Source organism: Rhinolophus ferrumequinum, chromosome 14, assembly GCF_004115265.2.
Source record: "Rhinolophus ferrumequinum isolate MPI-CBG mRhiFer1 chromosome 14, mRhiFer1_v1.p, whole genome shotgun sequence".
NCBI classification, from domain to species: Eukaryota; Metazoa; Chordata; class Mammalia; order Chiroptera; family Rhinolophidae; genus Rhinolophus; species Rhinolophus ferrumequinum.
The window spans coordinates 40011846-40035086 of record NC_046297.1 but is presented as its reverse complement, the minus strand read 5'-3'; the positions used below and the strand labels follow the sequence as shown (position 1 = coordinate 40035086).

The following is a 23241-nucleotide window of genomic DNA, read 5'->3' as shown; positions in this document are numbered from 1 at the left end:
TCCTGTTATGAATGCTCATAGTACTGTATACTTTTCCCTTATAACTGTGTATGTGACTATTTGATTAATGTCAGTCTCCCCTAATACCTTTAGGCTGCTTCATCTCCAGCATCTAGCAAAGTACCTCATGCTCAGTAATCATTTTTAAGATAAATAATCAGGGCCGGCCCGGTGGAGCGCCGTGTTGGAGTGCCCTGTTCCTAGAGCCGAGGCCGCTGGTTTGAGTCCCACCTGGGCCAGTGAGCTGCGCCCTCTACAGCTAAGATTGTGAACAACAGCTCTCCCTGGAGCTGGGCTGCCCTGAGCAGCCGGAGATTGGTGTGAGCTGCTGTGTGCTGCCGTGGGCTACCGTGTGTCGCCATGAGTGGCTGGTGGCCAGTGTGAGTGGCCGGCAGCTGGTGAGAGCTGCCGTGAGCTGCCGACCAACAACTGGCGACCAACTGCCTCAGCGGGGGGAGTGCAAGGCTCATAATACCAACATGGGCCAGGGAGCTATGTCCTACACAACTAGACTGAGAAACAGCGGCTTAAACTGGAGGGGGCGGGAGGGAGGAGGAAGAAAGGGGAGAAAAAATAATAATAATCATAGATAGGGCCTCAGCATACCATGAGCTATTATAAAAGTCAGTATCAGAAAGGGTCTAAACAAAAAGAAAATCAAACCAACCAGAAAGGCATACCTGAAGGAGGCAGCGGTTTGTCATAGCTCGATAGCAGGCTCTGTGACTCTTGACTGTCGGCCTCTCCCCAAGGCAGTAGCCCCACTTCTTGACCATGTGAAACCGCTTGGCATGCCAGATGTGAGTTTCTAACCATATGTTCTTCTTTTGTCTACGGTTAAATTCTAGCACCCGGTTTATGTGACATCTTCGAGCTTTATGGCATTTATTTTTTGAATGTTCTTTTTTCTGATGTACTGCTTTCTCTGCCTGTAGTTTCAAGAAGAGAAGTTTGTAACCATCTCAAAACAAAGTTAAATGTTAGGAATTCAAACCACTAACTTCAGATTAAGTGAGCACTTTACATACCCCCCATTAGTTTGCTTAATTTTTTTCAACTTAGGGATTTCTCCAATGGAAGTAAAGAAAGCAGGTAATCAAAAGAGTGAAGATTTTAGAGATAGGCAAACCTAAGAAGGAAACATGGTTCTATCACTTACTAACTAGGCAAGCTTCATGGATTATGAAGATTAGAATATTTAAAAATGTTCAACACAGTAACTCAAGCTTACTGTGGCTATTAATATTAGAACACAAGAGGAAATAAATCATATATTAGCTTTTTAATTTTATTTTGCTTTTGTTTTTAACCTCTAAGATTATAACTAAACTCAAAACCTAGGACCAAAAATATTAAAGTGAGGAAAACCTACACATATCATGTCAGTTTGGTACTGACAGATAAATACTAAATGCTATCACTAGGAAACAGACTTCACACTAAATCTAGAAAGTACAAAATTGCTGTGTACTTTCCATTTCCATAGCTAAGCTAAAGTTCTGTGGGAAAAAAACTCATCTCCAAGGTGACCGCTTAGCTTAGTTGGTTAGAGCGTGGTGCTAATAACACCAAGGTTGTCGGTTCGATCCCTGCATGGACCGCTGTGAGCTGTGCCTTCTTTAAAAAAATAAAAATTAAAAAAATAAAGTTAAAAAAAAACTCATCTCCATTAGTGTGTGGGTCCTTTACAGATAAGGACTTTACCTTGATGAACTCTAACCCCACCATCAGCACAGTACCGGTAAATAGAAGGCACTCAATAAACAAATTTTGAATCAATTAGTTAAGATATGGGTAGCTTAGACAATCATAGAAAGTCTAAGTGAAAAATTCCGGTGAAGCCAAAAGCAATTAAATTCAAGTTCAAGTTTTCAACATTGAAAAAGTCAAAAGGAAAGTTCTAGACACTGATGTCATTCTTTTTTTCAAATTTCCAATTCCAAGCTGGCCATACACCCAAAACGCAGAGCTGAACTTGCTTATCTAGTAAGAAGGTCAGAATCTTATTTTAAATCTGGTAAGGAAATATCAACTATTTAACACTATTAAAAGAAAAGGGTTCCAAATGCTGTATTTAAAAGCAGCTGTAATATGCTACTACCTGCTAATTTGGTGGATGATAGGAGCGGTGGGACAGGGGATAAATGATTAAACCAAAAATATGCAAAATGAGCATGTTGCTTTTGGTTTTCATTTTAATAAATTCTATTAGGTTAATTCTTCCAAATTTCTTTTAGGAATGACTAACCTAAACATTTACACTAAATAAAACATATACCTCTTTCTGGGCAATCTCCTGTAACCGTCTAGGAAGGCGTTTCACATTGTGGCTCATGGCTCTTCGTCTCATGTGCCGTGGCAGAGTCTGGAAAACCAGTGAATTAGAAGACTTCTGGGTTACTGCTTTCAACATAGCACTGATTTCAGCAGCTCGGGCCTGAGCAAAAGTAGAAGCTGTCGAAGGAAAGAGCACTGTCATTAAAAACAAGTCTCAAATCAACACTTTTCTAGTTCATCTCAGAAGGAAGAAAGATTTGAAGTACACGAGCTTACAATTCGCCAATCACCTTCACCCCCAATTAGATTAATACTGATAGTGGTTATTTCTGTATTATAAGACAGTGAAATTATTCTTCAACTTTTATTTTTTCAAATGTTCTACAAGGATTCAGTGTACTTTTCTAATCAGAAAAAAACTTTAAAAACAAGATAACAAAGTTTTTTTTTTAAAACAGAGAGCTACATGCAATATAATCACAACCATTTTTAAGTGCAACAATCACACAAGAAAACAAAGAAAAATTTAAATTTTAACAATGGTTTTGCCTCCAAGGGTATTTTTCCTTAATGTTTTCTGCTTTTTCCAAATACATGACTATAGTTATTATTAGTTTGCTCTACTGAAAAATACTGTTTCTTTTTTTGAAGAGTAAATAGAGTGCTGGAGAAATTTAAGTGAATTCCTCCAAGAAGGCATAGAGACCAGAAGCCCCTCTAAAATGTGTAAAAGGATTATGGGGTTACACGGTAGCGCGGATGAGGATGATGGGGTCACTGGGACATGAGGCTGAAAAGGGCCTGGAGACAGATATTTAAAGGTCTTGGTTGCCCGTAGAGTGCATTACATTTGGTTTGATCTTTGGAGAATGCCATGCTGAGTGTAAACGGCATTTTATATTTTTTTAAAGAGTGGGGGAGAAGATTTTAACACAAAGTAAAGCAAATAAGGACTTGTAAAAAATCACAAATAAGAACTTGTGAAAAGACAGGTAAGAAAAAAACAGAGACATTGAAGAAAGGAGAGCACGCAGGCCCAAGTCGGCTATGGCCCAAGTCCAGGTTGGAGGTGAGAAGGGCCTGAAGCGGAAGGAGGAGAGATGGGAGGCAGGGCCGAGACACAACAGAAGGCATTGGAAATCTAGCTGCATTAGAAACAAAGAGCTCATAGTACAATCAAACTTTCCTTCCTTACACATACCTACCTGTTATATACTTAGGAATCTCCTGAGAAGTGCCCTCAGGACCTGCTTTCCATCCTCCCTTTTTATTAAACGTGACTTTGGAGGAAGACTGCTCATTCACATCAGGCTCAGGTGGTGAATAGTGGGTCATTCTGGTTTGCCGCTGTCGTGAAGTTCCAGAAAAAGACTCTAATATAGTTCCGAAAACAAAACAAAAAGAACTACGTCACTCCTATCAGACATAAAGATTACAGTGGAGAACATTTGTTGGATGGTGTTTTTAATCCTACAACCACCATCCTCCCTTTAAAGAGGAGGGATCTCGGGTAGGGAGGTGAATTAACTATGCCCAAGGCGACACAGCTAATAAGTAGAACGCTAAGCTAATCATATCAGTGTGACACATGAAAGAACTGTGGATACAACTGATAAAGAGAACTTTTCTCCATATAAACAGTGTGACATGGATTTTAAATCTAAACTCTCTTAAATACTAAAATCCACTTGATTTTGTATATTCAGTCTTTTTTTATATTATAATTTTTTTTATTATATTAGTTTCAGGTGTACAAAACAACATAATAATTAGACATTTATACCCCTCACAAAGATAATGGTCCCCAAGTCTACTACCCCTCTGACATAGTATATAGCTGTTACTATACCATTGATTATATTCCCTATGCTGTACTTTACATCCCTTGACCATATGTGTGTACACACACACACACACACACACACACACAGAGTCTTTTATCATAATTCTCTGGCACCAAGTTGGGAGTCTATGCTAAATTAAAAAAGAAATAAAGGGAAATCTCTATACAAATGTCTGGGTATTCAAACCATTCTGACTTTAAGACAACATGAAATCCTTGTCTGTGAATGAAGGGAGAGATCAACAGAGACTTTTATGGTGTTCCTGCTTATTCCCCTTATAGCGTTAATTATGAAGCCCCTATAATCACGAACGAAGCATGTTATAAGGCTTGTCATTGTGAAGTTTAAATGAGGCAATATGTGTTTAGGTTTATCACATGGCATGGTAGGCATCAATTGTTGGATCTGAATCTAGATCTTATGAATATGAATCTAAAACTTATTTAATCAGACCCAGGGCACATTACTCTTCAAAGCGCTCCAAAAAGTTCTTGGTGACCTGCTTGCTGTCTTCCCACACTGGCATTTTCTATTGCTGCCTAATGAACATCACCTTCATACCACCTTGTGAGGTTCTAAACTCAGTATGCAAGTTAAATGCAGAGGTGAGGACTGCACCAGGAAATATAGAAATATTTCTTTTAGGAAATATAGAAGTATAAGGTAATAATTGATTTTAAGGGGGACATAAAATATATCAGCTCTAAAATATACAGCCAGTTCTCCTTATTCCCAATAGTTATGTTCCATAAAGTCACAGCAAACACTGAATTAGTGAATATTGAACCACTGTTCCTAGGGGAAATATGTATATATGAAAAAGGTCAGACAATTGAGTTCGCAAACTTTCCACTGAGGACTTACACAGTAGAAAGTTCACGAACTCAATTGTTTGACCTTTCGTATATCGCGTAGGTTATAATCTTAAATGGTAAAAACAACTTATCCTGGTAGGTTCTATTTTCTTTATTTTACAAAAGAGAAAATCACATTCAGAAGTGTTAAGTGACCTGCCTGAGGTCACCCCACAGTTGGAATTCAAACCCCACTAAGAGCTGGAGCTTCTTGCACTATACTGCACTGCCCACCCACTGTCTCCATCCTCTGGTCATCTCCGTATGCAAGTTGAAACAAGAAGGCAGCTGGGAACGTCCATGTGGGTGACTTGAATTTTTTCTCCACTTTGCTAGTGACCACCAAAGTGCCATGAGTATTAATTTTGGGGTTACAAATAAACTTTTACAACTAGGTGAATTTGCAAATACAAAATTTCCAAATAATGAAGGTCAACTGTATCTGTTTTTAACTCAGCTCATTTACTATTTAGATAATAACTATCAAAAGGTGCTGAGGAAAGAAATTTGCTCCAAATGGGAGTGGAGAGAGCATTAGGTGTATCTTACCTTGTTTTTGAGCTCGGAAAGGTTTTCCACCTCCATTATGGTGCTTTACACTTCTATCAGCCACAAAGCCAGAGGATAAAGTCACATTAGTGGGCTGGTTTCTCATTTTCTTAGCATGTTTTCTTTCTTTTGCATTAGACATTTCTGGGAAGAAAGTTAACAAATTTAGTACAGGGAAAGGAAACTTCCATTCAAAAATAAATTTAATAAATATTCATGTGATTCAATATTTAATTCTTCAATATAATAAATCTTTATTTATTTCAGGTGGATTGGTGATATCAAAATGTTATCATGATATTGATATATAGCAGGGATTAATAACCAGGGGGATCTCTAGAGGAGCCATGAATGGTATTAACATCAAAAATCTGATTCAATAGAAGAAATAATGCTATTGATGCAAGAGACTATACTGGTACATTCCAGTTACGCTGCCAAATAATTAAATCATATACCAATGTTGGCAACTGCATAAAGTCTTTTGAATGAAAAATGAGGTATGAGATAAGATCCCTATGCCATGATAAAAAATTAAATTAACTAAAGCATTTAATCAAAATTCTTGGGTAAAACATGAGCCACCTGAATCACTAAAATATAGAACACACTATTCTGATATGATAACCTTTACGAAAACTGAACATAAATTATTGATGTTTTCATTTCTACTACTGAGATGAGGCCAGCTGCACCTTTAATTTATAACAGCAAAAATATTTCAATTTGAAGGAAGGATAAAGGACAATAATCTGGAAAAGCCTGATGGATTTACTCAGTAATTCTCAATTTTCAACATCCCCCTTTTTTTCTGCATAGTTTCAAAGACCCGTTTTCTATTTTTAAATGAAATTCACTAATAACATAACCTACCAGACATGTATAAATTTTATCAATGCATGCTCTACAATATGGGCCCTAATTGTAATCTAAAGAACTAAAAAGTGGGGGCCGGGGCCGGCCGGGGGCTCAGGCGGTTAGAGCTCCATGCACCTAACTCCGAAGCCTGCCGGTTCCATTCCCACATGGGCCAGTGGGCTCTCAACCACAAGGTTGCCGGTTCAATTCCTCGAGTCCTGCAAGGGATGGTGGGCTGTGCCCCCTGCAACTAAGATTGAACACGGAATCTTGAGCTGAACTGCCACTGAGCTCCTGGATGGCTCAGTTGGTTGGAGTGCCATCCTCTCAACCACAAGGTTGCTGGATTCAACTCCCGCAAGGGATGATGGGCTGTGCCCCCTGCAACTAGCAACGGCAACTGGACCTGGAGCTGAGCTGTGCCCTCCACAACTAAGACTGAAAGGACAACAACTTGAAGCTGAATGGCACCCTCCACAACTAAGATTGAAAGGACAACTTGACTTGGAAAAAAGTGCTGGAAGTACACGCTGTTCCCCAATAAAGTCCTGTTCCCCTTCCCCAATAAAAAAAAATCATTAAAAAAAAAGAACTAAAAAGTAATTTTAATAAATGATATGCATTTCTTGTATGCAAATATTTCACCAAAATTGTATTAGATGACATTATGAAATAATGAAAAAACACGAAAGTTCTTGAGCAGAAGTAGGAAAGCCAAAACCTTAGCAGTATGTGGGGCAAAATGAGGAGAATAAACAGGATTTTCTTATATTATGTTTTAAAAGCAGGGCAGGACAGGGATCCTACCTAACTTTTTTACTCCTGTTTCTCCAACACCTAGCGAAGTGCCTTGCACAAAGAAGGGGCTCAATGTATATTTGTTGAATGTACATATGTGCGCATAAATGAGGGAGTGAAGCGTACCTGCAAAGTACTAATTAACAAAATAAAAAATAGCCAAGTATCACTCTTCTGACACAGCATGACGATTGCATAGCTGCCAAGTGACCAACCCTGGGGCCCTTTGCTGGATCAAGATCACTATCTTCCTTTTTGAAATCAGATCCCACACACTAGGGCTCTGCTCAGATCAAAGCGGAACGCATGGAGACCTCGTAAAGCTCCAGGAGTACTCAAAAAAAGGGAACATGGGAGGGGCGGGAAGGTGGAAAAGGACTAAATCCCAGCGTGGTCCCCTGAATGATCCATCTCGTTCCTCTACGGTTTAAGGAGAGAAGGTAAAAGCCCATTCCCAGAACGGCCTCCGCCCGGTGGGGCAATGCAACAAAATGATAAACTTAGAGGGCTCGAGCATAGGGGCCGAGGGAGGTGTGGGATCGGCAAGAGGGGCCCAGGAGCAGACAGCAAGGGAAGAAGAAGCCAGTGGGGTCTGAGGGAAGAGAAGATATAGGGGGTGGGGACGTGGGGGACAGTACGCGGACGCCGGGCAGGGTGCGTGCGTGCACACACACACACACACACACACACACTCACTCACTCCCCCAAAGTCGCGGACCCTAACAGACACCATCCCCTCATGACCTACCTGCTTGACGAACCGACGGAGGAAGCCAGGGCTTCCCGGTCAGAATGACAAGGCTCCGCCACAGTCTCCAAAACGACGTGAACGGTGAGAGAGCTGGAGGGAGCATGCGCCAGTGCGACCGCTGTCTCCACGTGGCCGAGAGCCGCAAGGAAACTACAACTCCCAGAACGCTGAGCGAACGCGCCCCGGCGTCTTGTTTCTGGTGGCACTGCTGGACTCTGGATAGTCCAGTAGTCGCGAGCTGGGGTAGTGTACCGGATAGTTCTCTCCAAGAGGCCTCAAAGGAAAAAGATTAGCTATGTCATCCTTGATCAGAAAGGTGATCAGCACCACGAAAGCCCCAGGGGCCATTGGTCCCTACAGGTAACTAGGCTTGTGGGAGCGCGGTCGGACCCCAGGCGTGTCGGGTGTGGGGTGAGCTGTTCGGCAGTGACCACCCGGATCATAGCTGGGGTGGGCCTGGGCCAACCTAATCTAACACTTGAGGAAACCTAACTCGGGAAACGGGGCAACGCACCCATGGACCCACAGTGGGTTAGGAACCCCACTAAGACACAAAGCCTGCGCTCCCGGAGACTTTGCCCCGACCCGGGTGGACTGCCTCACGGGGGAGCGCAGTCAGCCAGAAAGTTTCTGGGGTTAGACGTGGTCTGTTTTTTATTTATTTATTTTGTAACAGCTTTATTGAGATATAATTCACATACCTATAAAATTCAGCCCTTTAAAGTGTACAATCCAGTGACTTTTTTACTATACTCACAGAGTAGTGCAGCCATCACCACTACCGTGTTTCCCCAAAAATAAGACCTAGCCGAACAATCAGCTCTAACGTGTCTTTTGGAGCAAAAATTAATATAAGACTTGGTCTTATATTAATTTTTGCTCCAAAAGACTCATTCGAGGTGATTTTCCGGCTAGGTCTTATTTTCGGGGAAACACTGTATGTAATCTCAGAATTTGTATCACCCCAAAAAAGAAACCCTATACCCATTAGCAGTCACTCTCTTCCTCCAGCCCCTGGCAACCACTAATCTACTGTTGGTATCTATGGATTTGCCTGTTCTAAATGTATAGTAAATGGATCCTACAATATGTGGTCCTTTGTGACTTGACTTCTCTTTCACTTGGCATAATGTTTGGTCTAATTCTGTCTTAATTCAAAGGAGTAAATCCTATCCACAGATGTGGGTGCCCTCGGGAGAGGTGAGTTCTTTTCACAGAAATGCTTAGCAAAACCTTGCACATCTACCCACGACCCTGGATTTTACAGCACATATATAAATGCATTGTGATATTTATGAATTCTTTGCCCATGTTTATTTCACACTACTAAAATAAAATACAAATCATAAGAAAGATCATTTTCTAAGATTGCCCGACATGCTCTAGTTAAAATAGGTATACTGGCCAGAAGTCTATCTTGTGTACAGAAGCACTGTTAAATTGAAAGTTTAATTCCTTTTTTTTTTTTTAGATTTTGTTTTCTTAAAAATGTCTCAGCTTTAAAATTATTGGACCTTATATGCATTCTTGGAGACTTTTTTTCCTAATATTACTTTTGTTATTTTTAATTCTTCACTAAAGTATATCCTGTAACTTTTTTCCATTTTCCTTTTTAAAATAGTCTGTAGTATGTTCACTGTTAACTACAGCTGGAAAATTTCTGCAACTGGAACACTTGAACTATGACAAACATGTATTGAGTACCTACTATTTGCCAAACACTGCAGGAGATATAAAAATGTGTAAGAATCAATCCAGTATGAAAGACAGTCACACATATCGGGAAACGAAAAACAAACATTTTAATTTAGTGCATGTTGCATAGCAAGCACCATAACAGACCAACTTCTCTTAAGTCCCATCCCCACTTTACAAAAAGAAAACTGAAGCTCAAAGTGAACTTGTCCAAGGTCAAACAGTCTGCAAGTGACAGAGCTTAATTTGAACAAGCCCTACACTTACGTGTGGCAGATGAGTAATTATTATAGTAGGGTTAGAAATAAAGTGCAGTGGGACTGAGGGGACATGGAGGTTGGGTGAGCGGTGACAAAAGAGGAAAAGAAAGAATTTGATGCTAACCTTGGGCAGAGGGACAGAAGATTTAGGAAGGTTCCTAGTGAGAGGTAGTCTTTGAGGTGGGTTTTGAAGGTTGGATTTGCATTTACAGTACTATTGTAAAGTTTGATTTTTAAATTACAGTTGACCCTTGAACAACATGGGTTGAACTGCACAGGTCCACTTATACGTGGCTTTTTTTCAATAAATACTGTAAATGTATTTTTCTTATGATTTTATTGATAACATTTTTTTCACTAGCTTACCTGATTGTAAGAATGCAGTATATAATACATATTATGTACAAAATGTGTTAACCATTTATGCTGTTGGTAAGGCTTCCAGTCAAGGGTAGGCTATTTGTAGTTATGTTTTGGGGGAGTCAAAAGTTGGATTCTCAGCAGTTGGGAGGGGGTGGGCTCCCCTAACCCTCACATTGTTCAGGGTTGAACTGTACTTTGTTCAGGACTTCAACAGGAAGTTGTGGAGTGAAGGGCATTCTAATTAGAGTGAATGACTTGAGGTATAGAGCTAGAAGAAAACATGGCATAAAGATTTTCTGGAGTAACATTTAGTCATCCAAGTACCACTTTTCCTCTTTTTTTCTTTTCTTTTTAAACTCTTTTTTTCATTTGCCAAATCTGTGTACCACCTATATTATAATTTACTTTACACTTTATTTTGTGATGGCTCACTTTTACAAATTTAAAAAGCAAACTTTACGACAGTACTCTAAATAGAAAACCCAATAGGCAGTAACAGTAAAAAATAAACTCAATAGAATAAAAAATGTTATTAAATTCTAGCTAGATACTGCAGTTGGCTCAAAACCCAAGGCCTTTCTCTTTTTTTAAAAATGATAGGTTTCTTTAACTTGTTTTCTCCATGTAATTAGCGGATTGAACTCTTAATTGCTAACCTTTATTGAGGCTTACTCAGCAGTAGGCACTGTTCTCAGTGCTTTATGTACACAGTTACTAGTATTACAGTCCCCATTTTTCAGATGAAGAAAGAGAATGGAAAGGAAATCATTTCCTTACTGATATTCTGTATTTGTGTGTGACCTACGCTTTGGCAAACACTTGTTAGGAGTTAGACTTTGAATTTGAATTTTTGTTTTGTCTCTTGCTAAACATTAGCTGTTACAAGGTCTGAATTGTGATGGTTTCCAACGCTAAACTGAAGAGTATAAACTTTATTGTGAATGCACTGAGGAGCCATCAAATGTTTTTGAAGAGGAAGTGACATGATCTGATCTCTTTTAAGAAGAGAATTCTGATAGTAATTTGAGGAGAAGATATTAAGAATAGATAAGGGATATTACAGTAAAAGAAAAAATCAGTAATCTTCTTCCTCCTTATGCCCTAATGCTTATCCCTCAATCACCCATTATTTTTACCTCAGAATAAAAGTGATCCTTAACAAAGCAAAGTGATCACAGAGCCTGGAGCATATATCTTCCTCAAGTATATACTTTGTTCAAGAAAGAAAGCAGGATAGTAGTACCCCTGGTTGACTGACCTGGGAGTCAACTATCTTTATAAAGCTGCAAGCAAAAGAGAAGGGAATCATTCCATGAATATGCCCGTATGACAAGAGGAAAGCCATCAACCAGCTTCATTGTGTGGAGACTTTCCAGGATATTGTGCCTCTTGTGCTTTTTTGTATCCAAAAATGATACTAGAAATGGTGCTAATTTTCAATATTTTATGAAGAAAAAAACATACTCCACCTAACTAGTTATGTCCTGATAAAGTTAATTGGACGTGTTTTAACAACCATTTGGAAAATGAGATTTTATGCATGGAGTTGGTAGTGAGTGCACTTTTTGAAAATTCTGGGTCTTTTCCAGGAAAAATTCAAATGTGTTGAACTTTCAGTCCCTGGCATTGGGGTGGATGGGGTGTTGTCACTAATTAGCTAATCAGTTCAACACATTTCAGGAATACTTCACAACAGAACCTTGAGAGATTTCGACATCACATTGCTATTGCATTGCTTTCCATTTTGTTTGCATACCATCTAAATGGTCATAAAATTTTGAAATGATAGTCCATGTGTCACAGATTATGATGTGAGAATTATTACTAGGATGTTTCTAAAGTATTATTACCCTTTGACTTGGGAGTAGAACACTTAAATGTTCTAGAGCCTGATGACTGTCTATGGGTAGTAGGATCCTTATGCTTAGGAAGGGTCAACTATCATTGTTTTTGTGAACTATCTCTGCTAATCTATGAGAGAGAACTCACATAGCTCCGATAGTCTCAGAGGTCCAGGCCTTACTTTTTTTTTTTATATTTTATTTGAGGGTTTTTAATTTTCTGAGAATAAATGAATTCCTTCTTACTGTCATAAAGTTTTTGATGAATGATAATGCATAAGGGCTTAAACTATGTTCCAGATATGGGGAGAGTTAAAGGTACTTTGCAAAGGGCCGAGGACAGCCTAATTCTACACAGGACAGTTAATAGAAACAGTGTTAGCTGATGGTACTATTCAACCTGAGAGAAGCTTACATATTAACAAACTCAATAGTTAATCAATTTGTGGGCCAGGGTGAAAGCCAGATAGGGAGAATTCCTAAACTTTCTAAATCCTAATACCATGTTTCCCCAAAAATAAGACCTAGCCAGACAATCAGCTCTAATGTGTCTTTTGGAGCAAACATTAATATAAGACCTGGTCTTATTTTACTATAATATAAGACCCGGTCTTATGTAATATAATAGCAATATAATATAATACAATATAATACCGGGTCTTATGTTAATTTTTGCTCCAAAAGACACATTAGAGCTGATTGTCTGACTAGGTCTTATTTTCGGGGACACACAGTACCAAGTTTAAATCTACCCTCTTCAGCTCTCCAAAACCCACATTTTTTTTTTATTGGGGTTACAATTGTTAGTAAAATTACATAGATTTCAGGTGTACAATTCTGTATTACATCATCTATAAATCCCATTGTGTGTTCACCACCCAGAGTCCTTCCATCACCATATATTTCATCCCCTTTACCCTCATCTCCCACACCCCCCCCTTACCCTCTGGTAACCACTAAACTATTATCTGTGTCTATGAGTTTTTGTTTCTCATTTGTTTGTCTTGCAAAACCCACATTATAAACCAGTAGATCATCCTAAAAAGATACTTTACTGACAACCAAACATGATTAAGCTACTAAATGGTTAGAGAGTAAAACATCAACAAGAAGTTATTGTGTGCCCACTACGTGCAAGGAATCATCTAGGCCCTACACTGTTAGAGACACAGTAAGTAAGACACTGTCCCTGCCTTCAAGGAGTTTACAGTCTGGCATACCCTAGGAGATAGGTTAGAACAGAACTAGCAGTCACATGAGGCCGGATCCTGTGCATGGTGTAAGAAAGGCTCCACCAGAGGACCTCCTAGGCTTCACAAGAAAGAAAGGCTCAGTTACTTGTTCAGGGAAAATGGTGTGTGTGTGTGTGATGGTTTTCAGTGTAGTTTTGTTTACAGTAGCAAAATATTGGAATCACTGGTAACTACTTAAATAAAGTACATCCATACAATGAAACACTACGCAACTGTTACAAGAATGAGGAAGCAGTCTAGGTATAGTTATGGAAAGATCATGATATACTGTTGAGTGAAAAAAGCAAAATGTAGAACACTGTTTGTAAATGGGGGGAGAAATTTATATTCATTGTTCTTCATATATGCATGAAGAATCTTTGGAAGACTATATAAAGAAGAGCAATGACTATGTCTGAACTGAATAGATGGAGGATAAGGATAGACGAGAGTATTCACTGTGATTTTTTTTGTATATTTTCTGGATTTTTTGAACCATGTGAATGTTCTCTTGTTCAAAAACTTAAGAAAAAAATATGTTTTATATTTAAAATTATAAAGAAAAAAGATATGGTTGGGAAAATCAGGGGAAACCTGAAATAAAAGATAGGAAAGTGGAGCATGTTAGAAAACAAAATATAGGGAACTAGATTAGAAATGAGAATATCCTGTTTTAAATGGTACAAACAAATATTGCTTCTAAATTTAAAATAATATAAATGTTTCTTTATCAACATTTTAAAAATGGGGGTACTTAATACCCCTGAATTATATTCCTAAAATGATTAAAATAGTGATTTGTGTGTGTGTGCGTATCTCCACAATTTAAAACATAAATAACAGGAGCTTTCTTTATCCAGAAACTAACAAATTTTTTTGAAGTTGATTTATTTGGCTTTTTTTCAGATCTCAGCTTAGCTTATTCTTCTTTCTTTGATTTTATTCTAATTCTGAAATTTAGTATCCTCGTTACCAAAAAAAAGCCAGTTTCAAAAGTAAGCACTGCAGAAGTGAAGTGTACCCTCACAGGTGGATTCTTAATTGACCCTTCAACAAGCAGTCATTAATCTTGTTTGAGAATAATTATTTCCTTACAGTGCTCCTGGCATTGCTCTTTTTAGTTTGTTTTACAGCTTTATCGAGATATAAGTTACTTATAAAACTCACCCATTTTAAATAAGTCAGACAGAAAAAGCAGAGAACCATATGATGTCACTGATATGTGGTAAATAAACCAAAAACAACAAAAGAACAAGACAAACAAATGAGAAACAAGAACTCATAGACACAGACAATAGTTTAGTGGTTACCAGAGGGTAACGGGGTGGGGGGTGGGAGATGAGGGTAAGGGGGATCAAATATATGGTGATGGAAGGAGAACTGACTCTGGGTGGTGAACACACAATGGGGTTTATAGATGATGTAATACAGAACTGTACATCTGAAATCTATGTAATTTTTCTAACAATTGTCACCCCAATAAATTAAAAAAATAAAATTCACACATTTTAAATGTAGAGTTCCATGAATTTTGTTAAAAGTGTAGAGTCATGCATCTACTACCACATCAAGTTTTTTAAAAATAATTATTATTGATTAATAACAATAAATGTGTTTATTTATTTTTATTTTATTGGAGAATATTAGGGAACAGTGTGTTTCTCCAGGGCCCATCAGCTCCAAGTCGTTGTCCTTCAATCTAGTTGTGGAGGGCGCAGCTCAGCTCCAAGTCCAGTCGCTGTTTTCAATCTAGTTGCAGGGGGCACAGCCCACCATCCCATGCGGGAATTGAACCACCAACCTTGTTGTTGAGAGCTCCTGCTCTAACCAACTGAGCCATCTGGCTGCCCCCCACATCAAGTTTTGGAACATTTCCATCACCCCCGGAAATTCCCTTGTACCCATTTGTGGTCAGTCCCCACCCCTACCCCTGGCTCCAGGCAGCCACTTAGCTTTCTGCTGCTATTCTTTTTGTCTTTTCCAGAATTTCATGTAAGTGGCATCAAATAATATATAGGCTTTAGTTGAATCTATCAGTGGGTGTTTTTTTATTTTGTTTTTCTTTTTACAATCATGAATAATACTGTTCTTAACATTCACATACTCTTTTCTTCTGGGTAGTTGCCTAGGAAAGAAATTGCTGGGTTATATGTTAAGTGTATGTTTGTTTATAAGAAACTGCCAAATTATTTTCCAAACTGTCTGTACTGTTTGGCATTCCCGCTGACAGTGTATGGGGGTTGTAGTTGCCCCACATCCTGACCGACGCTTGTTGTTATCAATGCTATCCTGTTGTGTGGAGTGGTATCTTACTGTGCTTTTGCTTTCCATTTCTCTAATGACTAATAATGTTGAGCATCTTTCATGTGCAGCACTCCTTAGCTCTGCATAAGTCTTTTGTGAAGTATATGTTCAAATCATTTGCTCATTTTTGGGAAGTTATATTACTGAGTTTTAAGAGTTCTTTATATATTCTAGATACAAGTCTTTTGTAAGATACATGTTTTGCACATATTTTCCCCCCAATCTGTGACTTGTGTTTTCATTTTCCTAAAGATGTTTTTCAACAAGCAAAAGTTTTTCATTTTAATGAAGTCCAGCTATCAATTTTTTTATTTTACATTTTGTGCTTTTTGTGTTCTAGCAAAGAAATCTTTTAGCATTGAATTTTATATTTTATATTTTATATATACACCGATTTCCATTTATTGCAGTCAAGCTGTGTTAGTCGACAGGACCATTTACATTTCAGGCCAGATAGGCATGGACCCTTCAAGTGGACAACTTGTGCCAGGAGGGGTAACAGAAGAAGCTAAACAAGTAAGTCATTTTACATATTTGAAGTTTCCTTCTCTACTACTTTTTAATACTGAGGAGTATTAAGAATCCACTTGGCTGATTTGTTTTAGAGAGATTACTAGATAAGTTACTTTTCAAGTTACTGATTGATTTAAGACAATTTTATGTCAGTAGACAGTTGGAAATTTGATGAATCATTTAACAACCAAAAAAAAGAAAAAAGATTGTTTCTTCCAAGATGAGTTACTTTAAACCTGAATTATTGAATATTAACTAAACTTACTGTGGTAATCCTTCCACATTATATACATATATCAAATTATCATGTTATATGCCTAAAACAATGTTACATGTCAGTTATATCTCAGTAAATCTGGGGTGGGGAAACCCTGAATTATTGAAATCAGATGACATTTTGCCACTTCCATGTGGATTGGGAAATTTTCTTATCAAGGCCACTGACCTGACAAACAACCCCACCACCGTAGAAGTAAAAGTCAACATTTGTTAGTAAGAGAGAAATGTCAAAGATTACATGCAGTATGTTTTTCTAAATAAGAATGGGAAATATAATTCTAATCCAATAAGTAGAATTAATTTGTAATTTAATGCATTCACTGAGTCATTTGTGATATCCAAAGACAGAAAACAACCTAAATGTCCATCCATAAGGAGCTAGTTAAAATAAATACGCGTAATTCTTGTAAGTGAATTGCTTCTTGGTTTTCCTTCAGTGGAATAATCTGCCTGAAATATGATAAGACGCTGTCTCCTTTTGTGAGTAAAAAGATTGGGTTGAAGTTTCTTCCTCAGTGCTGGAATGTGTGAAGTTCTCAGCCAATATCCACTAAGCTAAAACAGAAAGAATTCCTGGGGTTACTAACTCTGTATCACTTTGAGGATAAGTATGAGCTAGCAAGCATTAAAACATGTTTTCCCTTAAAGCAATATTTGACTTTAAAGAGTCTTTTTTTCCTTTTTCTCAGAAACAGTATGTATTTGTAAATTATGTATGTCACATTCTGGACTTAGAGAAAATACCAGTTTTTCACCTTTTCCTTAACTTATTTTTTCAATTCATTCTTCCTCTCCACTTTACTGGTCATGTATCATTTGATGATATTTTTGTTTTTTAAAAAATAATTAAATAGATAATATGTGGGTATGGCAAAAAAAATTCAAAACCTATAAAAAAAGCATAGACAGTGAAAAGATGTCTCCCACCATTATTCCCCCCTCACTCCAGCTTCCTTCATCAGAAGTAACCACTGTTCCTAATTTCCTTTTTTTTTTCACCTTCTTCCAGCTGCTGTTTCTTAGTCTAGTTGTGTAAGACACAGCTCCCTGGCCCATGGTGGTATTATGAGCCTTGCCCCCTCGCCCCCGGCTGGGTCTCTGGTCGTCAGTCTGCTGCTCGCAGCTCTTGTGGGCTGCTGACTGCTCACAATGGCTGCCCGACACTCATGGCAGCACTCGATAGCCCACAGCAGCCTGCGGCAGCCCACGGCTGCCCAGCTCCAGGGAGAGCCATTGTTCACAATTTTAGCTGCAGAGGGCACAGCTCACTGGCCCATGTGGGAATCAAACCAGTGACCTCCGTGTTAGGAGCTCGGTGCTCCAACCACCTGAGCCACCGAGCCGGCCCTGTTTCTAGTTTTTTATACATCCTTCCAGAGACAGTCAATGCTTGTACCAGCATAAATGTTCACATACACACAAACACACACACACACACACACACACACACAGATGGTAGCTTATTGTGCATGCTATTCTGCATCTTGGTTTTATTTTATCATGTAACAATTTAATATTAATTTAGTTGTATGGCCTAGCCTGCTTTGTTTTAGATTTATTTAGAGGTAGCCTAGAAAGAGTAGAATTTCCTAGAAAGGGAGAATTTTTCTTCAGCATAAATGATTTAAGGAGGTATTAGTAAAATATGATTAATTGCATTAAAGCTTTAATATAACATCAGTGCCTCAGGCCTTTCTTGCCTTGGTTCACAGGCCCTTAAAAACATGGGTGAAATTCTGAAAGCTGCAGGCTGTGACTTCACTAATGGTGAGCAACTTGGTATTACATCACATTTCTAGTTGATGTTTCTTTGGTCTTTTTGACATATCATGCCATATCTTTGTTGCTTTTTAAAGTTGTTTTAATTTCAGTATCATTTTAATCAAGAGAGCCATAGTACCATATTCTGTTTTCTAAGTAATGTTTTGAATCAGACCAAATAGCTAAACCTAATGACAATGTACGTATCTTCTAGTGGTGAAAACAACTGTTTTGCTGGCTGACATAAATGACTTCGGTACTGTCAATGAAATCTACAAACAGTGTAAGTAATTTGGCTTTATTACTATTTTTCATTAAAGAGAAATGAATCGGGGCGGCCAGTTGGCTCAGTTGGTTAGAGCGCAGTGCTCATAACACCCATGTCGCAGGTTCGATCCCCACATGGGCCAGTGAGCTGCGCCCTCCACAACCAGATTGACAACAATGACTTGACTTGGAGCTGATGGGTCCTGGAAAAACACGCTATTCCCCAATATTCCCCAATTTAAAGAGAGAGAGAGAGAGAGAGAGAGAGAGAGAGAGAGAGAAATTAATCTATTAACCTTAAAGTGTGTCCATTATGAATTAAGAGTGATAGGAGATGCTAAAGAAATGGTTGGTCATAGACCCTGTCCTAAAAAAATGAATAGTCTGATTAGATACATACGTGTGCCCCCATGAAAAAGATCCAAGATATTTCTATTGCATTCCTTAGAATAATATACTACAACCCTACAAATCTATTTTCCTAAAGCTTAATTCTGTTACACCCTTCTCAGGCTTTTTAAGCCCTCCTAATAATTTTTTCTTAAACACAAATTATATTTATTATTGCTGTGACGTGGTTAGCAACCATCTCTATAGTGTCTCTCAGAATCATTAGCTAGTTACTTAACATTTTTATACCTTGGTTTCCTCATATGCAAAATGGGGATAAAACCTTATAGGGTTGTTGGAATGCTTAAATGAGTTAATACAGCATGTAAACACATTAGAACAGATGTTGGCGTGTTGTAAGTACTCAGTAAATGTTATCTATATTTATTAACATTGTTGTCTTAGTGAGGAAAATGGGTGTCCCTACCAACTGGTGAGATGAGACAAAGATATAACATGGACAAAGCATCATTACTTATTCTGTCCTGAAGAAAGGGCTAGAGTAAACCAAAGTTAGCAGTGTAATCACCTGTCAAAATTTCTGGGGATGGACAGTTGTTCCCTATTTCGATAACTTTTATAACTATCACTTTAAAAACAAAACTCCATTCATATCAAACAAAATCAAAGTATCAGAGTACGAGGTAGGACAATTAAGTTCGCGAACTCATCCTGGAAAAAGTGCTACATACCTTATTGCTGAATATCACTGCGGTCACCTTCAAAGTACTCCTTTTGGGAAGCTATGCAATGAAGCCAGTGCCTAGTCTACCCTTCAAAGAAATTTTGGAACTCTTTTTCTGGAATGGCCATCAGTGCTGTCGTATTACCCTTGATGTCCTGAATATCATCAAAATGTCTTCCTTTCTATATTTCCTTCATATTCGGATAAAGAAAGAAGTCATTGGGGGCCAGATCAGGTGAGTAAGGAGGGTGTTGCAATGCAGTTATTTGTTTACAGTGCTGTGTATTGTCGTGATGCAAGAGCCATGAATTGTTGGTGAAAAGTTCAGGTCATCTAGCTTTTTCACGCAGCCTTTTCAGCATTTCCAAATAGTAAACTTGGTTAACTGTTTGTCCAGTTGGTACAAATTCATAATGAATAATCCCTCTGATATCAAAAAATGTTAGCAACACCATTGCAACTAGTTCGCAGACTTAATTGTCAGACCTTGTATGTGAGTGTTTTCATTTTTTCCCGAAAGCTAATACATTTTAAAAGTATTAAATATCATAGGAGTCATATGGCAAAATATTTTACCAAACAAATATGAATGTGACGTTCTTTTTCTCAATGTTGCTTATGTCTAAGAACTGAGAAATCTATGAAGCACTTTCCAGAGTCTTGATTATGCTGTACTGAGTAACAATACACTATCTGAAAACTGAAATGAAATTCTTTTAATTTTAGATTTCAAGAGTAATTTTCCTGCAAGAGCTGCTTACCAGGTTGCTGCTTTGCCTAAAGTAAGTACACTTTAAAATAACCAATGAACACAATTTTAAATTTCTACATTGTTTTCTGACTCTAACTAAGCACTGTAGCAGGAAATTTTTTAAAAGAAAGAAATAGTCCCTAATTTCCAGGAACTTAAAGTCTAAAAGGAAACACCCAATATTACATGCGTAGGGAAAAATTAAGAAACTTAAGAAATTTTTTAAATTTGTCTTAAAAATTCAAAAAATTAAGGCCACATATGGACATAACAGAGTACTTAAACTGTGAGAAAAAGTGAAACAGCAGCTATATTGTTTTATGTTACTTAGAGACTATATAAAGTGAGCCAGGTTTGTAAGTGGTATTTTTATTGCTTTTAGTGGTTGTTACTTGGAATGATCAGTGTCATCAAACTTGTTAAGGTGTTAGGAGCTCTGAACTTGGGATCACAAGATGTGGGTTTGAACCTCTGCCATTTACCTTTGTGCCGTGGGACAGGTTAAATGACCTTTCTGAGCTTCCATGTATCAATCTCTGGATTGAGAAGAGAATACCGGTCTAATAGAGCTGCTGTGAGAATCACATGAACTAACGTGTACGAACATGATCAGCACTGTAATCTGGCCTATCAGAGGTTCTTAGTAAATGTTTCCCTCTTCTTTCTTTCTTTGCAAAGTTTAATGTTAAAAAATGCTGTATTCCTGTTAGTTGTACGTTTTTAGTAGGTATTACTGTGTTTCCCCGAAAATAAGACCTAGCCGGATAATCAGCTCTAATGCGTCTTTTGGAGCAAAAATTAATATAAGACCCAGTTTTATTTTACTATAATATAAGACCGGGTACAATATAATATAATATAGTATAGTATAATACAATATAATATAACATAATATAATATATATATATAAAATAATAATATAATACCCTGTCTTATATTAATTTTTGCTCCAAAAGACTCATTAGAGCTGATTGTCCAGCTAGGTCCTACTTTCGGGGAAACACAGTATGGACCTCTGTTAATGTGTAAAAAAGGATCTAAACACTGTTTCTTTATTTTCCTTACAGGGAGGCCGCGTTGAGATTGAAGCAGTAGCTGTCCAAGGCCCTCTGACAACAGCATCACTCTAAGGGAGCCTGGTGTTATTAAGTCTGGAAAATTAATAATGTTTTTAAATTAACATCTTAACTTTGATTATCAATGTTGGAAACTGTTAGACTGACAAAAATATTTGAAGTATTATGGAAATACCGTATAATAAGGGGGATTGAATATGAATTAAAGATTAGATAATGAATCTAGTTACTGATATTATAAAGTACATTTATGCACACTCACATTATTGGATGTGAGAAAAGAGACACCTTTGCATTGCACAGTTTAAATAAATAAAAGTAAAGGGAAATAATATGCAGGAAAGATGAGTTACTATTCCTGAGAAATAATAAGGAATACACCTAATTCAGTTAAATCCTATTAATTTAATGGTGTGAATATTTAGTTCTCATGTCAGATATATGATTCTGCTTTTACTTGAATAAAATTAAAGATTTAAGTTTGAATGGTAGAGGTAAAGGAAAAAAAAAATGGACCAAAATTTTACTTAGCTAATATTTTTCTAACGGAAATAAAATAGACATGCAAATGTTCCTTGGTGTGATTCTGTTCACTTATTTATACATTAGAACACATTACCTAATTAAGGATGGGGGGACCATGCTTCTTTTTTCAAAGCTTATTTCTGACTTTGTACATTTTTACACTGTTGTAATGAGACTACGTGTAACCATTTTGTGTTTGTTCTTTAAAGTCTTTTAACATTTTTGCACAACTGCTACATGAATACCTCCATAATGTAGAATAAATTCCAGTACAAAATTATATGAATTAAAAAATAAAAGTCTCCATCACTGTCCATTCCACTTACCTCTCCAAAGAGAGCCACTGCTAAGAGTTTTGAATGTAACCAGCAGATAGTTTTCTACTCATTATGTATTTGGTCATCTAGCTTGGTTTTGATTTGTTTACATAAAAGAAACTTTATATATTATTCTACAGATACTGTCTTCTGTCTTGAAGATCTTCCATAGAAATACATATAGATCTACCCATTTTTGAAGACGTAGCAGTGTTCTTTTGTGTGGTTATACCTTAGGTAATTTAACCATTTCTCCAAACAGTTTGTTGTTTTCAAAGTTACAGTCATGTGCCAGCGGAGATACGTTCTGAGAAAATCATCGTTAGGCGATTTTGTCATTGAGCAAACATCATAGAGTACACTCACACAAGCCTACGTGGTCTAGCCTACCACACATCTAGGCTAGATGATATAGCCTATTGCTCTTAGGCTACAGGCCGGTACAGCATGTGCAATATGAGATTAAATCAAGCATAAGAGAAAATGATGCAATCAGAGACTCGGTAAACAAGATGTATGAGGCTGCTGCCAGTGTGACACGGCACACTGTTTTATAGCAAACTTTGCAAGTAGAAAGAGCACACTCCAAAATAATGATGAGAAAGTGTAGTATAATAAATACATAAACCAGTAACATTATGTCAAGTACTATGTACTGTACATAATTGTGCTATACTTCTATTAGGTTGGTGCAAAAGTAATTGCAGTTTAAAAGGTTAAAAAAAAAAAAATTGCAAAAACCGCAATTACTTTTGCACCAACCTAATATATGACTGGCAGTGCAGTAGGTGTGCTTATACCAGCATCCCCACAGACACGTGAGTAGTGTGTTGCTCTGTGACCTTACAACAGCTGTGGTGATAGGAATTTTTCAGCTATAGTAAAGTTTCATGGGACCACGGCATTGACCAAAACGTCATTATAGGATACATGTCTATTATATATTACAGCAATATTGCCATAATTTCTTAAGCATACACATACAGATAACATCCTTACGTATACATATTTTTTTAGGTTATTTCAGAAATGTCATTCTAATTTGAGAAGC

At 37.6% G+C, this 23241-nt stretch overlaps 2 protein-coding genes across 3 annotated transcripts in view; one reads left to right on the top strand and one right to left on the bottom strand.

Annotated features, from left to right (window-relative positions):
- Window positions 1–8045, bottom strand: part of POP1 (POP1 homolog, ribonuclease P/MRP subunit) — a 38143-nt gene extending 30098 nt beyond the window's left edge. For both annotated transcript variants that reach the window (XM_033126514.1, XM_033126515.1), the window contains exons 1-5: window positions 7929–8045; window positions 5525–5668; window positions 3483–3650; window positions 2279–2454; window positions 681–929 (exon numbers count right to left, since the gene is read on the bottom strand). In XM_033126514.1, the coding sequence (XP_032982405.1) occupies window positions 681–929; window positions 2279–2454; window positions 3483–3650; window positions 5525–5668; window positions 7929–8034 (843 nt within the window). In that variant the 5' untranslated portion in view covers window positions 8035–8045. The remainder of the gene's footprint in view (window positions 1–680; window positions 930–2278; window positions 2455–3482; window positions 3651–5524; window positions 5669–7928) is intronic.
- A 60-nt stretch (window positions 8046–8105) lies between these two features.
- RIDA (reactive intermediate imine deaminase A homolog) lies at window positions 8106–21922 on the top strand. The gene is made up of 6 exons (XM_033126516.1): window positions 8106–8291; window positions 16037–16142; window positions 18131–18185; window positions 18394–18462; window positions 20248–20303; window positions 21340–21922. The coding sequence occupies exons 1-6, from the start codon at window positions 8227–8229 to the stop codon at window positions 21400–21402; spliced, it is 414 nt and encodes a 137-aa protein (XP_032982407.1). The 5' UTR covers window positions 8106–8226; the 3' UTR covers window positions 21403–21922.
- The last annotated feature ends 1319 nt before the right edge of the window (window positions 21923–23241 follow it).